The sequence below is a fragment of the Squalius cephalus genome (assembly GCF_949319135.1).
Source record: "Squalius cephalus genome assembly, chromosome: 1".
Classification (NCBI taxonomy): Eukaryota; Metazoa; Chordata; class Actinopteri; order Cypriniformes; family Leuciscidae; genus Squalius; species Squalius cephalus.
Genome location: NC_137122.1, coordinates 38,254,237 through 38,271,849, shown reverse-complemented (window position 1 = coordinate 38,271,849; position 17,613 = coordinate 38,254,237). Strand labels below are relative to the sequence as shown.

The window sequence follows — 17,613 nt, the reverse complement described above, 5'->3', positions numbered from 1 at the left end:
CACAGTGGGCATGCACCTACGATGACAATTTCAGACCCCTCCATGATTTCTAAGTGGGAGAACTTGCAAAATAGCAGGGTGTTCAAATACTTATTTTCCTCACTGTATTATATGCAGAGAAATTCTTAGAACTGTCCTCCACAGTGTATCTTAATGATGAATTGCTAATGACACTTTTTCATGGAGGCTTAGATGAGCCATTGTACTCTAAGATGCCTTAGGATGCTAAATACTGCACATTGGAGCAATATATTCTCTATGCACTCCTGCTAAGTCGATCCACCTCCAAAACACCACTTATCCTTCCTGTAATTCCCAAGCCTGTTCCTGAGAATGTAATTTCCAAGTCTGTTCCTTAAAGTATTATCCCCGAGTCGTTTCCAAGGAGTGACTGTTCGGAGTCCGTTCCTGATATAATCTCCAAGTCTGTTCCAAGGAGTAATTTTCCCAAGTCTTATTCTGAGAATGTAATCCAAAAATCTGTCCCCAAGTCAGTTCCAGAGATTGAAATCCCTGAATCTATTCCAGTGAATGAGATTCTCAAGATCATTCCAGTAAGTGGAATCCCAGAGTCTGTTCCGGTGGGTAGAATCCCTGAGGCCACTCCAGAGAGTGAACTTCCTAAGTCTGTTCATGTGAGTGAAAGTCTAGAGCCTGTTCTTCCTGTCTGTTCAGGCGTGATTGAGATGGTGGTCCTTTCCCTATATCTGTAGGGGGAGTACTGTCACGTTCAGCTGTCACCTTTGCACTTCATTTCCCAGAATCCTTTCTGCTTCCCACCTGCACACACTCCACCATCACCCACGCCTGCCATCAATTACCCTCATTAGCTCCACACCATAAAAACCTGCACCACACTCTTCATGATGGTCTGGTCCACGACTAGGACTACCCGATGTACTGGATGATTACCTTACCTGTGATACTTACCTCTATGACTCTCTCCACATCGCCATCTCCTTGGATTCCCTCTCCAGTTTCCCTCGTGTTTGCCTACTAGACCCGTAAGAGAAAGATACACATCCTTAATCCTTTAAATACAGCAACAAACTGGCATGTTTGTGTGTGTTGTGCAACTCACCAGGCCTTGGACTGTTCAATGTCTTCTCTGTTGATTTTTGCTGAAATACTCACCTTGTGCACTAAACTTGTTAATAACCGATTTAACTGTGTACTCGCTATCTCTCTGCGAGTCTGTTCCCTAACAGAAACACAGGAGAAAAATACTAATTAAGAATACTAATTGATGTCTCATATATTATTGATTGGAACACACCACAAAGCCATACATCACTGCCACTATTTTTTTTTAATCTAAATTTTATCTTGTCGATTTAGCAGTAAAAAAAAAAAAAAGTAGTTAAAAAAAAGACCATAAATTACCGTTTCCCAAGATCTGTTTCAAAACAAACCACAAGGACAGTAGGACACGCAAACCAGGATTACATGATTTTAAACAGCAAAAGTTATTCAATGAAGTGACGTTTGTCCAAACACTTCGCTTACAGACCTGTAGAAAGGCTGTGAATAAATTGATGTAATTTCTTACAGTACTTTTATTTGGAACAATACAAAGGCACAAAAATTGCTCAATATTTAGACTAATTTAAAGTCTAATTAAAAGCTGTAGTGGCAAATCATTTCTTCTGTGTGCTGACATGCATCCAAGTATAACGGATAATCAAAAAAGCTAAAACGTAGGCAAAAGGTCAAAATGTTGGTAATATGCATTAGCTGTTGTTTGCATTTCGAGATCTGGGCATTACACTTGAATAAAAGAAAGGCAGGTAAACGTGAGCTTGCAGGGGTGGGGTTTAAGCAGACTAAATGATTGTAGAAGTTCAGCATAAGTCTACAGAGAAAAGTCACCAGACGACATATTGATTAAAAATTAAAAGATCCAAAAAAAAAAAAAAAAAAGAAACATGCACAGATAAATCGTTTACAATAAAATCAATAACATGCATTTCATATAATAAATAGGGTGAACTTTCCTTTTGTGCCTTTGTCATTTCGTAATCGTTTCAGCAACTAAAAATTGCAGAATTGTAGATGTTCCCTTGCAATTAAAATGTACAGTAAGTCAAATTTGGCTCATCTAGCATTCCCCACCACTACTTGCTTTTATTGAAGAGTTGCAAACTACAAAATCCTATACAAGCAGCAGTATCAAAATGGCTGACTAGACACTTCAGAACTTATCACACACAGAAGCCAAATGAGTTGAAGCAATCAGACAGACAGTTATACTGCACGCTAATCCACTAATAGAGTACATGAGCGACTCAGTGGGCATGTCAGTCAGTTAGTGAGTGTATATGTGTGAGAATCACTAGTGTGGTAATTAGCAGTAATAGATGGCGTAGCACTCTTCAGAGCGACCAGAGAAGCCCAGCCAGTGAAATGTAAATATGTATTGATTTCCTCATCTGGCTGTAAGGTCCCAGGCTGTTTGCTTTTCTAATTCTATCTCTTGCAATCTGGAGCTGCAGCCTGAATAATTTATTAACTAGAAACAGCAGCGTTTTTCCTTCTCTTTATGCAGCTATGAAAGATAGTCATGTAGTTACAAGTGCTAACACTCGTCCCCTCACTTTAATCGCTCATTTGCCCCTTATATACCCCTAGTGCTCAGAAATCAGTCTGTTAGGACAGGATTAGCAATCATACCATTTATGTGTGTGTGTGTTTAAGCAGTATAAACATATGACTGAAAAGTCCAGTAGGCTATTATCTTTATAGGAATTACTATGCAACACTTTTCCCTTAATGCCTTTATCAGCCTTCTTATAATAATCACTCAAACATGTTAATTTATGTATTGGGAGGTTATTCAAAGTAAATATTTCCCCTTTGGCCTCAACGGCTAGTACAGCAAATACATGAAAAACAGCTTGTTATTGTCTGACTGTGTTGGGAGACTAAATAAATAAATAAAACGACATATATTGTAAATATACATTTAAAATGTTATTTAAAGGATGCATTAAATTCAAGAAGTTACATTTCTAAACGAGTAAAGACTTTGTATTTCAAATCAATGTTTTATTTTAGTTTCTATTCAAAATATTAATTAAAAAAAAAATAGAATTTCCCCCAAAAATAAGCAGCACAACAGTCTTTAACTTTAACTTGTCTTTGATAATAATAAGAAATGTTTCTTGAGAAGCAAATCAGCATATTATAATGATTTCTGAAGGATCATGACTGAAGACTGGAGTAATGATGCTGAAAATTCAGCTTTGACATCGCAGAAAAAAAAATCATTTAAAAATATATGAAAATATAAAACAGTTATTTTACATTGTAACAATATTTAGCAATATTTCTGTTTTTATTATTGATCAAATAAATGCAGCCCAAGTGAGCATGAGACCTCAAAAAAAATCCCCAACCCCACATTCTGAACAGTAGTGTATAATATAATATAATATAATATAATATAATATAATAAATTATATAATTATATAAATAAACTTGTATAAATAACATATTTTACAACAACTTGAGAAGCTATAGCAGCGTGCAGATACTACTGCGGCCCTTACTCTGCTATTTTATATATATATATATATATATATATATATATATATATATATATATATATATATAGCAGCATTGTGGAGAGCGGTGGTATCAGTATTATGTTTTTGTGTGTCTATCTGGTAGAGGGAAGGTATTAGGTAAAGGTGTGTGTGTGTGTGTGTGTGTGTGTGTGTGTGTGTGTGTGTGTGTGTGTGTGTGTGTGTGTGTGTGTGTGTGTGTGTGTGTGAGTGGCAACAGCAATAGCAGTAGCAACATGTGACACGAGCACCAACATGAAAATTCAAGCTACCACATTTTTTTCCTCACTCTGCACCCAAAATAGATTTCTCCCAAGTCAGCATCACACACACATATACACACACATACCACCCAGCCACAGAACTGAATAATTCACTACTAGAACACAAGATACAGAACCAGAGAGAAAGAGGAAAAAAACATGAGTGGGTAGTGAAGAGCAATGCTAGCCTAAGACGCAAGCAATGCCAATAAAACAACTGACTATACACACCTGCTACATTGTACATTGACATACTGTACATATCAACACAAAGGCAAATGTCATTTTGAAAAATTAATTAAAGGGAAAGTCAATGTTATTCCAGATCTGTATGGCTGAATTTCTTCTATGGAAAAAAAAGATTTTTACTGGTTGCTATTTTTCCATGCAATTACAGTGAATTTGACTGGAACTTTCAAGCCTCAAAAAGGACACAAAATCACAATAAAAGTATTATAAAAATAGTTTAAAATGTCTGTTCCTTACACAAAGGCATCAAATGATTTCAGAAGGGTTCAGAAATCGTATGGACCACTTGCATGATATATTCCATGCTTTTCACTGAAACGCCTCAGTCCTTACATAGTATGAGGGTGAGTAAGCAAAGGCAGACAGGTAAAGAATTCCGGATTTCTCTAGATTACAGCCTTGTGCACTTGGAGGAGTGAAAGCGTTTTAACTAGTGGGTTTTGTAGCCTCGTCTGCCGGTCTGCGGCAGCAGCTGAGCAGTGTGAGGCTGCAACACTACGGGTGACTACACTCATTTAGACCCAGACATTAGAAGGTATGAAACCACCAGATTAGACCTGGAAGGCAAACACAAACATGCACATATACACGCATTGCTTAGCTGAAACAACAAGACTGGTGCTCTTATAATTTGAAAACAAAAGGTCTCATGCCAAAATGTGATTTGAATGCCATTTCAAATTTCACATGTAGACATTCATTTTCAGAAATGTTGTTGCACACCTTCTCACTACACGTTTCTATCCACCTTTGTGTGAAGCACAGTAGAAATCAAAATGTGAGCAGTTTAAAACAACAGTGGTAACACAAAGTCTCTTCTGCTCAACAAGGCTGCATTTGTTAAAAAATGCAGTACAAACAGCAATATTGTGAAATATCACTACAATTTAAAGTAACTGTTTTAGATTTTCATATATTTTGCCAAGCTGCATTTTCAGCATCATTACTCCAGTCTTCAGAGTCACATGATCCTTCAGAAATCATTCTAATGTGATGATTTGCTGCTCAGGAGACATTTCTGAATAGAATTGAACATTCAACAGAACAGCATTTATTTTAATCAGAAATATTTTATAACACTATAAATTGAATGTCACTTTTAATCAATTTAATGCATCTTTGCTGAATGGGTTAATTTCTTAAAAAAAAAAAAAAAAAAAAAAAGACTGATCCCAAACTTTTAATATACTTTTAACACATACATTTTATTTAGGCATCACAAAGTTTAAAACACCCTATCTAGCAATCTGTAGAATAGATTTCATCAATTCCTAAAAATGAAAGAGTTAGTTCACCAAAAAATTAAAATTCTGTCACCAATTATTCACCTTCATGCATGTTGTTCCAAACCCATAAGACTTTTGTTAATCTTCGAAACACAAATGAAGATATTTTAATGAAACCTGAGAGATGTCCGTCTCTCCACTGAAAGTCCATGTAACTAAACCAATTCCAACTTCATAAAAACTGTACACTGTAAACGTAATCCATATGAATTTAAAAATGAACAAAATTCTTATGGGTTTGAAACGACATGAAGGTGAGTAAATGATGACAGAGTTTTCATTTTTGGGTGAACTAAAAAATAAACTTAAAAACAAAAATTGGGTTCATACTGAACTCCCTAAAGCAGTTCACTATGCACCAAAAATGTGCCAGAATCTATGTATTATTACCAGTAATTTTAACTAAATGGTCCCATGGATGTATGAGATTAATTCCCTTCAAACACATTATAAATGACTGAATCCTTACCCAATCCAATATTTCTCTGCCTAAACACACAGAGAGAGGGGTGACTGGCAGAGACAGAGACAGTGACGGTTGTGTGAATGAATGTAGGATGACACATTTAACTCCCTGCTGCCCAGATGGAAGAGAGGATCTAAAATGAAGGGACAATCTAATCGTCCAGTCATATCCCATCATACACAGTGTTAAGACACACAGGAACATGTTGTGATGCTATGAACCAGGGGAGAAGAAGATCTGAAACATCCAATGAAGCCTGTGCTGTGTTAATGATCTAATTATGTGATGTGTGTTATAAAATTAAATTAAAGTGTTTGTCACAATTTTAAGTGAAAACCATAAGCTTTACTGTTGCCTTGTGGCATGTTTGCATTTAGGTGTGTGCAACTATGCCTGCATCCTAAATAATTTAGTCAGGCAGGCAGTCTCTCTCCCTGTCACTCTGTTATTCCTAAATGTATTCCAACTGACTTCCTTTCATCCTTTTTTTTTAAGTCAGTGTCTCTACACTTTTTAGAGCCTTTCTCCTTTTTTCCTTCAGTTCTCTGAATATATCTTTCATATTAGATCACACATGTATGTATATGTTCAGATACATACACACATGTGCAGTAAACATACAGTCTACGTACAACATAAAACCACGAATAACAATTACTGTAACCACATTGTTTGTGTTTCACAACTGTAGAATGTTGGTAACTAAATAGTTGTGTTGTATTGTATTGTACACATTTGTGCAAATACACAAATATAATAAAAACACATAAGACACAAGTTATTAGAAAGAGTTAGAATTAATAAACATAAACTGCCAGGAAGTGTCAATATTATAATCCAGCAATAGCACATAATACATAACTACTTTAAATAAGTTGCTTATAATTCTCCAGATTCTGCAGAATAGACAGAAGAATTTTTTTTTAGCAAATATGACATGCTTGCACTAAAAACTGCATATTCAGTGGTCTAAGAGGCCTGTCCTCTTTTCTATCACATTTTTATTTTAAAGACACTATGTAGCCCTCTTACAAAACTACAGTCCCCATTTCTCCTCCAAACTGGCATTGGAGTTGCGGTTAGACAGCGATGCCTGTCTGTGGCCCATCTGTATGCATACAACAGAGGACTGACTCCAAGGAGGCAGAAAGCAGGAGGGAAGGAGAACATGCCATTGAGAACTTATCTTTCAGTCCACCGCTATTTTTAGCCTGACGAGAACCTCAGAAAAGGAGAGAGCAAGGGACATGCTTGTGATAAAAAAAAAGGAAAAAGGTTTGATATGTTAGAAAAAATGTGCGTGTGTGTGTGTGGTCCTGGTAAACCCAAGTTATGGGGACAAAATGTCTGAAAATCTGAAATTCCTTGTCCTTGTGGGGTCATTTTTTTTTTCTATCCCCATGATGAAAACAGCTTATAAATCATACTAAAGTGATGTTTTTTGAAAATGTAAAAATGCAAAAACCTTTTCTGTGATGGGTAGGGTTACTGGAAAGAATCTACAGTTTGTACAGTATAAGAATCTATGGAAAGTCCCGATAAAACATGAAAACGTGTGTGTGTGTGTGTGTTTACCAGATTGTCAATTCAAAGTAGTGTGCGCACATAACTTCAGCAGGTGCTTGATCAAAAAGAATCTTTATTAAAAAAATGACAAAAAGAGAAGAAAACGGCCAGATTGTACCATGATTCTAAGAAACACGTGTGGTAGATCTGGATATGTCAGCACCTTCTAACACACAAGTAGCTCGATTTGAATGCTGCTATTTTTCATCATTGAAACAATTGTATGCCAGTCAAGCAAACAGTAGTTCACTAAAAAAATGAGGGAGAAAGAGGAATTGAGAGAGAAAGGGAAAGAAAGGGGGAATAAATAATTGAAATTCTGCAGACTGAATGTAGATCACTGCTTCTACACATGGAAGAAAACTGCAAGGGCTCACGACTCAAGACAGCTTCTTTCTATCAGTCTGTCTCCCTCTGGTGTCCACTCAACCACTCTTTCTGCCTTCTCCAAATCATCTATTTATAGTTTCTTTTATATAATTAATTTCTCATTCGTTTCTATCTGTCATTTATTGGTGGTAAACTAGATCTGACGGTTTAATTATGAGTTCAGAACATTCAGACAACTTATTTGTGAATACATTCATGCGCTTCTATTACTAAAATGAGACCACAGGTACAAAAATGTTTCATGACTAGATGCATGTTTTAACATGTTTAAGACAACCAACTGAGCACATATTAAAGGTCTCATCGGATAGATAAGCATACTTATCTGCACTCCAGATAGGCTGCAGTTTCATATTTGTCAATGAAACTATAATTAGAAAATACAGCTATAAGGTTACATTCCATTTACAGTGCAGAGATGCGGCCCATAAACGAAAAGAGGCTGAGACAATGTCTTTTTAGAGTTCCATTATCTCTACAGAGAGGAGTGAAAGAAAGGATGCAATGCTTGGTAACCATAAATTGATCTTCTCATCTAATCTACATTCACATGCGGCACACTCTTCAACTTTGTAATTCTAAAATGCATAATGTTTTTATCAGCAACTTAAGATACAAATATTAAATATTAAAAAGGTTGCTATACTATGTGGGCATCTGAAAAACACTTCTGAAAAAGCAGAGAAGTTAAGGACTTTGGATCACAAGGCCTCATTAGATGTTTCCGTGAGATAAATCAGAAGAATGAGGCTTATAGAAAGAGTGGCTTTCAGGTCGAGTGCAATGTTAAAGGTCACTGAAAGCTCTGGTAGTTTAAAATACAGTGTCAAAAGAGAAGTGTGTGTGGGTGCAGTTCTGTGCACATATACTGATTTTAAATCCTAAGAGACCAATTAGAAAAGGCAGAGAGTGAACATCTTCTGCCTTTTTCCAGTAACTAAAGATTTATAAAAATAAAACACTAGTGTTTATAGGGTTGTTCTGCCATTATACTGGGGCATCCAATCTAATGTAACAATAAAGTGGATGCTCTTCGATGGAAGCTTCAGTGAACTATCTGGGGTGAAACATGGCCTTCTCAGGACATACCAAGTCAAAACTGCATATTCAGTGCATCTGCTCATTGCATCTTACATGCCCTGCTTTTGAACAAGTTTGCCAAATCCCTTCCAAAAGGGTGTCATGAGCACATGATGACAATAGACTTAGGTACAGGGCATAGTATTTCATTTTCAACAATAAATACACATAGTATACAACTATAAAACTGGTCTACTAATAAACGAGCCAAGTGCATGTTTCAGGAAAACTCACACATAACTCAAACCTACGTACATAAAGCATTCCTAAGGTGCAGGCTTTATGTAACAGTGTCTTAGTATACGAAAACAAGTATGTCCTAATTTGTGTTAATAAAACACTGGGTGAAAAATATTATAAATAAATATATTAAAAAAAATATATATATATATATATATATATAAAATTTGATAGACACTTTACATGTGGTTGATGTCATGATACATGCATATATAAATCATACTTTATCAGTAAAAAAAAGTTCTTCATTAAATGCAGTACATACTCCAACAGTATGGGATTTTGGAAGTAGTCATGTCATGTCACAGATGACACAAAGCTTGATTTTTTTGGAACTATGTGTTGGCATAAACTAATAATGAGATAACTAGCCTATTTTTGTCTGAAACACTAGTTCCTCATTATAAAGTATGCTTCATGTTTCCTAGCTGTTGTATAAAAACAATGTCACGCTCACAGTCATGCTGTATTGAACATCAGCACTGCTTTGATTTCCTGCGGCCTTGTATAACTGCTTGTGTGATATCGCTTAAACAACTTCCTCTTCTCTGCAGACTAAACCTTTGCTTTTTGTCTTAAAAAATGATCCTATGAAAAATGCAAGTACATACATATCCCGTATCCTCCTGGAGCTCTTAGAATATGGGAAATGGTGGCTTTCCCCCTCCCCTCACCTCTCCCTTTTCGCCATCGCTTTCTCTCGAACGAGACCGAGCTGAGAGACTGCACATGCTGACATCAGCAAGCCTCCGCGAGCCACAGCGCCGCCCGCTATCGTCACACAGCAAAGCTCACCTCACACCCGTGCGTAACTCAGCGAACACACACCAGATATAGACTCAATCCATCTCGTACACCGAAATAGCTTGACAAATGAATGGCTGAAAACACTCAAATGAAAAGTCCCACTAAAATCATGACTGACCTCCCGCGCATTTTTTTTTTATACACAGCCATCATTAAACCTGCAGTAATGTGATTCATCGTTATCGTGTTTTGGCATGTTCAAGTGACCTTACATATGCCATACTCAAGTGCACTATACCTGCAACTGGAGGCCCCAAGGTACTCACTTACTGGGTTTAAAAGGATATGGCCATTCGGTGATCTTTTTGGCGTATTTTCTCACAAAGTTGTCCTCGCTGAAGATGAACAGAGATCGGTTGACAGTGAAGCAGTTTTGTCGCACCGGTATAGGGTTGTACAGGGCCATAGTTCTGGCTCGCTGGGCCATTGACTGCTTGTACATTCTCTGACCCGGCGGGCCACCCTGCCTGCTGCCGCCGCGGCCGGGTCCCCCTTGAGCGTGTCCCGGTCCTCCGCCATACCTGGACGGCACCTCATCTCCGAACCGAGCCATTCTATAGACTCCAAATGCCAGTCTTCACGAAGCAGGAAAAAAGGGGGCGAATATTCAACGCGACCACACCACATTACATCCCATCTGCTTCAAAACTTAATACGTGTATAACTGGAGTACACATTTGTCTTCCTGGCGTGTATATGTGACGCGGTAGACTCCAGGAGCTGATGGTTAAATTTTAGGCAAAAACGAAAAATAAAACGAACAAAAAACAAACAAACAAAATGGAGAAAATTAGCGTGCCTTATATTTTGCAGTTCAGGTTCGTTTCACACTTCAGCACACAAAATGGTCCATCATCACCTCATTGTATGTCCTAAATCAACATATTTCCACGGCCATGTCATTTTTGAGTACATCTCTCGTTTTCTGTGGCTCCATCCTCATTTTCCAGAGCGGACTCTCTCCCGTGATTTTCCTTGAAAATTCAGGTTGTAATTATCATAGCTACAATCATTTAGGCTATACGATCTAGCTGTGATAACCAAGTGAACAGAAATGAAAACATTTAAAACAATGGTTTTAGTTCAGTTTTAACTGTTCATTCTGATTATCACAGTATGGATATCTATTTAAAACAGAGGGAAATAGGATAAAAACATGATTATTTATTTATTTCGCAACATCCGCAATATTTGGCACAGTAGCTATAATCTGCCTTCGGTCACCTCGCGCTCACGTTTACTCGCATGGATTTGCATCTCTGCTACAGATAGATGCACGAGATCCGATATTAATTCTGTTTTCCTCTTCTTTACGACACATTGTTCGGATGCAAAAATAGATCATCACAAGAATCGATTGATTTTTTTTCCCCCTGTGCTCACTAGTAAGGTGTCATCCTTTTCGCCAGAGCCATTACTGGCATTTTAAGTGTAAAAGAACCAATCCAACCGTCGTAAAATCCAATGAAGGGACACATTGACAGAAAGTAGAAGCATCAATCGCGAGGGGACAACGGCGACATCTTCGGGTCCCCATAGCCGCTCTTGCTTCTCGGCACTGGGCTCTGGGCCGCGTAGGATCTGCTCATCTTCCCCGAAGGCAATCCGTTCGTGAGAAGACTCGGATCCCTCTATTTCTTATTTCTGCCAATGTTGAGCTGTCTGTTAGCCTCGTTACTCTCCGTCAAGCGCCCCTGAGGACAAAAAAGAGGGGGAGGAGGCAGCTGAGAACGAATGTGGGGTGGGGGCTCGCAGGATATCAGCTTGTGAAACACAAGCCGAACGAAACAGTTAGCTCCGATCAGCTGGCAAGCTAAAGCTATAATGTGCCACTGATCAATTTAGCGCTCTGGCCAGTTCTTCTTGCAGCGCATGACGCACGCACGCGCACGCACCCCACTGACTAATTTATCCTCCCAACTCGTCTGTACCTGTACCTTCAGCCACTACTGAATGTGTTCTCAGCTCACCTGCCTTTACCACATGAAAAGAGAGATTGTGCAGCTTTGATAACGGAACGTAACAAAACTGACAGCGCGTTGTCAGGTTATGGGCTGTTTGTGCAAGTGGTCGGGATGTGAGCGCCGGGAGACAGCTGCGCATTCAAACGTGCGTCTCTGGGGAACGGATGCGCTTTGCGAAGACACGCAGGGCGAGGACCGACAGGCTAATCTTGGACGCAGACATTTCGGAATTAATAGAAGGAGATTTCCCGTCAGTACAGCTGACAACTCTCCCTCTTCAACTCACCCACCCACCATTTTTAATAAAATAAATTAAAATAAGTAAAAAAAAATATATATATAATATTGCCATACAAATGGCAGCTGTGAATTTTACATCAGTAGGCTACTTTACACAAAATTACCGTAACAAAATAGATGTTACAAGCATACGGGATGGCATTTTAGATACTATCTTTGACAGCTTCAAAGTGTAGCCTGTGTCACTAATTGTAGAATGTTATTATACCATCTTATTTGATGCATACAAATTTGTTACTGTAAATACTAAAAGCATGCAGTATGGAAGTACATGCATATGCCTATGCCTACTATGCACATGGCTAAATGTTTAGTAGGCTACATCCACGCGTTTAAAAAAAAGCGGGTTTGAGAGTGAGTGAGTGAGTGAGTATAACCTCAAGAGCAATTCGGTTTAGAGTAAACCGTTTAGGGCGCGGTTGTTTTGCGAGTGCAAAAATCAATAGACCCGCGCGACCTTACAGTGCCCATATGTACCTTTTAGATATCACAGGAAGAGGTAAGCAGAAGAGTACTGTATTTACATCACTGGTCCTCCTAAATGCCCAATTCTATCCCAATGTTGGGCACACTTAGCGTTAAAAGCGTTAAAAAGGCTCCAGAAATAAAGCAAGAAATACCACAATATCACACAGCCTGCTACTGCTGCGAAAAAGGTGAACTTCACGGGAGAGCTCTGGTCTGGCTCTCTGCTCATCCCTTGATCTTGTGCAGTAGGCTGTTCGCTGTCTGAACCAGCACGCCTGTGATCAACCGTATGTGATGCGTTTAGCGTCGGTCCAGATTCAGAAGAGCCCGGGGGGTCAAGAGCTCCAGCAGGCACCAGCCTCCAGTCAACAGATCAACAGCGGCTGACAGACTATTTTCTCATGTATCTCTGAACAGTCAGACTAAGCGGCAGTAAAGTGAGTGTACAGGGCTTACACAGTGTGTGCACAATACTAATCTAACTTTTGTTGTTATTGAAAAAATATTTGAAAACACAACTGAAACGTAAATAATAAGGTGTCTCTTTTATCTGCTGTTTTTATTAAAAGAAATTGTGAAATTTGCAGTCTCTTCTGTTTTAAATCACGTTGCTGTTAAATCATAATTGGGGGGGTTAATGAAATACCAAACAAAGTGTTTATCTTTCACTAAACGCACAGAGCACCGATCTAATGACAGAAGCGCCTCGAAGTCGCCGGTCAGTGTAGCTGTCCATGGTGCTGAAACATGACACAGCTAATAAGGGTCAAACTGATTATTTCAAAATATGAATCCCTAAATCGAATATAAATAAAATAAATTATGATAATACAAAATGATTATAATACAAAATATAAAAAAAACATTTATATATGTCCTGCAATAACAAACTTGTAGACTATTAAAAATGAGATAAAAGAGTGGTCGATTTTCAACAAATTCCTACTCAAATTTCAATAAGTAATTGACACTAATACCAGCCAAGTGTTAGCTTGGCAACAATTGATGCAGATCAATGTGTGGACAGATTACAATTTATACCTTTATTTTGTGCAACATGCTAATTTAATGATTTGTAAAAATCACCCTTAAACTATTCCAAATTAACAACCTTGAGAATTGGTGAGTCAGAGCTCCAAACTGTGGCCTAAATTCATTAATCAAACTGGACAGAGAAAAAAAAAAAACATGCAAATTTAAAGCTATATAAAGACTAGCTACATCTCTATAAAGGAATCAATCACAAAACAACAAACCAGGACTCATTATCTTTCTAAATCAAAGCTGCCAATTTAGTGACTGTACACAGTCTAGCAGCTTCTAACTGCAGCTGTCAGTTCTAAGACAGATGATGAGCAGGATTTGTCTTGATCAAATCCTCTGCAGGAATTTTGCACATCGCTAAAACATTTAAAACAACAGTATCTTTTAGTGGGCCCTTTTTTTGCCATTTAGAAGATAAAGATATGTATATGTATATCTAATTAATTTATTCTTGCATTAACACTAATCTTCCTAATGAATTGTCTCTTGATATTGTGAATGTTTGGCCCGGTTGCACAGACAGGGTTTAGATTAAGCCAGGACTAGGCCTTAGTTCAATTGGGAGATAGATCTAAGTAGCTTTTCTGAACATGCCTTAGAAAAAAACATTACTGGTGTGCATCTTGAGACAAAACAATGGCACTGACATATTTTAATATTACGTCAGTGCAAGTTGTTTTCAGTTAAGACAGCTCAAACATTCATTTTAGTCTGGGAATAGCTTAAACCTTGTCCATGAAACCGTGGGATAATGTATCGATTATGAATGGGGTTGATTGTAGGGTGGTGCTGTAGCCCTGTTGTGTCAGCCTTGTCACACAGCTGGGGTTCACAAGGCGACTGTTTTTGAATGTCAGAGCCTCTCTCCTGCTGCCAAGCAGAAACACCCCTCCCTTAGTGCATTATTAAAGCATGCAACACTAATCTAACACAGCAGCACACACAAAGCACACAGTCAACCAAAGAGAGACAGAAAGAGAGAGAAGTCAATAAGATATCTCACTACACTGCTCGACAAAGACAAAATAAATATATATTTTGTCAAAATTGAGTTATGAATGAATTTGGGTCTCTTAAACTATGATTCGTTCTTTGACTGATTAGTTTGGTCAACTACGCTCAGATTCAGAGAAAATGTGGTGTAAAAATTGTCATTAAATCAATCGAAATTCAAGTGCTCATAAAACTGTCACATGTAAATCTCACAACAAAGTGTAAATGTGTGACTGCATATATTGGTGACAAAGAGATGTTTAAAACGAGCACATACAAACACAGGGCCGATCAAGAATTCTGAAGTAATGCTGCTGTGTGTAATGCTGTTCTGTGCAGCAGAAGATAAACTCAGTGACTCATAAAGTTGAATAATTCATAAAGCGCATGTATACCAGGTTCTCTGCTCCTTATTTAACCTTAATCTTCCAGATATATATCCTGCTGGTCAGTGGAACAAGCCACACCATAATATATCAGCCTTCTGTATGTTACTGTGTCAGATGCCATAAACATGTAGGCCTACAAGAGAAAATAAGAATGTTGCAGACATGATTGCTAAGTAAGTTTATAAACAGACCAGACCACTAGAGAAGCTCATAAACACAATTTATACTATCAAAATGAAAACACACATAATAGATACTTTTTGCTATAGGTAAGAGACAAAGATGAATATGTTGCCATGTAGATGTGATACTGAGACTGTGTGAGCGTAAAGTGGGCCATCGTCCTTTGAGCAGCGTGCTTTATTTGGGAAGAGCCTGATGCAGGTATAATACATTTTTAAACAGCGTAGAATTATTAAAAGCCCCAAAGCCCCTGACAAAAATTCCATCCATCTCTCTTTTCTTTCCCTTTACCCCCTTCTGCTAACACATAGACAGTCTCATGTAAAGCACCAACAGGAGATAAACACGTTTCTGGATTAACATGATAGCATGACGTTTGACAATCTGTAAGGAACTATTGTGAAAATAAATGGTAAAACTACCAAAAAAGGCTTTGCTGATCTGCTTACTGCAATTGAACATTGTATCAAAGTGCCTGTAAACTGCTCCAAACATCTTAAAGTGTTAAGTAGGCCAGCATCTTCACTAAAGGACAGAACTGAAGTCGTCACAATATATGTTTTCACTCAACTGTCATACCTTCTTTATGATCTACTTCCTCTCACTCGATTCCCAAGCTCAGTGTCTCTTTTCCACTCAAAGCCAATAATGTCTGATACATCATGATTCCCATCCACTTAAAGGGATGGTTCACCTAGAAATGAATATCAATAATATCATTTTCTCACCCTCATGTCATTCCAAAAAAAAAAAAATTATTATTATTATTATTCTTCTGTTGAACATAAAATATATTTTGAGAAATGTCTCAGTGTTTTTGTTTGGTTATCAACATACTTCAAAAAGTTAGTATGCATTTGTGTGAGCAAGGCCTCTCTCTGCACCCTCTCTATGACTTGTACCTCTCCAGCAGGAAATCAAACTAAATTTACATTACAATCATTTGAGCAATATATAGTCACTTGACAAGCTCTCTGAATCTTGGAGGCTTAAATTGTTTCCTGTGTTCTTTAGATCAGCTGCTGTCAGTCATGAAGCCCATTGAGAGAAGGCTCTTGCAGGAGGACAGGCTTGGAGGGCAGCCAAACAGACCTCTCAGGAAGTGAGATAAATATGTTGCAGTGTTTGTCTGCATGTGTGTGTATGTGAATGTTCAGAGTTGATTTCTCCTTGAGAACTGACCCTTTTCTAAGCCCCACCTTAAAAATGTTACTGACCAATACTACCTAAGAACTGTCGCCATCCACCATTTTCTCAGACAAGCTTCTGCTTTTTTCTAATGTAAATCTATGGACGATCTGTTTTGGATGATCTACCAAAAATATGGCAAAACATTGTTTCCATCATAGAAACATTATGAACAGTTGTGTTCCCCAATATATAACTTATAGTCACTTTCAAATTAGGCTTTCCCTCTTTTCAGTTGACTGAGAAGCGGTTGTCTCAATTATGATTTAGCAGCAAGGTGATTTAAAACGGCAGAGACTGCAAATTTCACGATTTATTTTAATACAAATTTCCAGTTTCTATAGGATGTTCTGTTAAAGCTAGAGCAACGATCACTAAAGGGGGTGGAGCTTAGCAATGGGTATATTATGTTTATAAAACTGTCACAGCTTAGCTAATTTGTAATGTAAACCAGTACATAAGTGCTACAGAAACACGCACTATTCTATGAGGTTATATGTTCTGAGTTATTCCTGGCTTTGCAATCTTCTAATCTTTGCTGTAGTGGATACAGCTTGAATTTACTGCACATTTCCACAGAGCCATGTATCAGCACTCAACATCTTACTGCCTGTAAATCTCACTTACCTTCAGACTGTTTAATGCCCTCTCACTGCCACAAACAGCACTGCCTGACCATTACAATTACAAATAATTACCATCATTACAGTCTTGCGGGCTAATTGATGAGAGAAACCAGTCAATGTGGTGTGTGTGTGTGTGTGTGAGGGAGGGAGAGAGAGAGAGAGAGAGAGAGAGAGAGAGAGAGACTCAAAAAACCTAAACGTCTAAAAGAACAGTGACATAATCTGAAGGGGGGGGGGGGGGGGGGGGGCATTTAGAAATTGATTTGGATTGTATTGTGACACTTTTGGACAGGTGAGATATTAGCAGAGGAAGGAAATAGGAAGAGACGGGAGAAAATATACAATACATGTGTTTCTTTTAATCACCTAACTTTAGAATTAGGTCTCTTTTCCAAAAAGGAGCTTGTAACAATTCCACATGCGGTGTCATATTGGGAGAACTTTGTTGACTAAATTAATTGGAAAAAAGTTTGGACTGTGCCTTTGAAATGCATATTAACTAACAAGGTTAAAGAAATCAGTTACACTTTATTTTGAGGTGTCATTGT

At 37.9% G+C, this 17,613-nt stretch overlaps 1 protein-coding gene across 9 annotated transcripts in view; it reads right to left on the bottom strand.

Annotated features, from left to right (window-relative positions):
• cacna1aa (calcium channel, voltage-dependent, P/Q type, alpha 1A subunit, a) overlaps window positions 1-11,058 on the bottom strand; it is a 120,986-nt gene extending 109,928 nt beyond the window's left edge. For all 9 annotated transcript variants that reach the window (XM_079865367.1, XM_079865369.1, XM_079865370.1 and 6 more), the window contains exon 1: window positions 10,199-11,058. In XM_079865367.1, coding sequence (XP_079721493.1) covers window positions 10,199-10,463 — 265 coding nt within the window. In that variant the 5' untranslated portion in view covers window positions 10,464-11,058. The remainder of the gene's footprint in view (window positions 1-10,198) is intronic.
• Window positions 11,059-17,613: the final 6,555 nt, after the last annotated feature.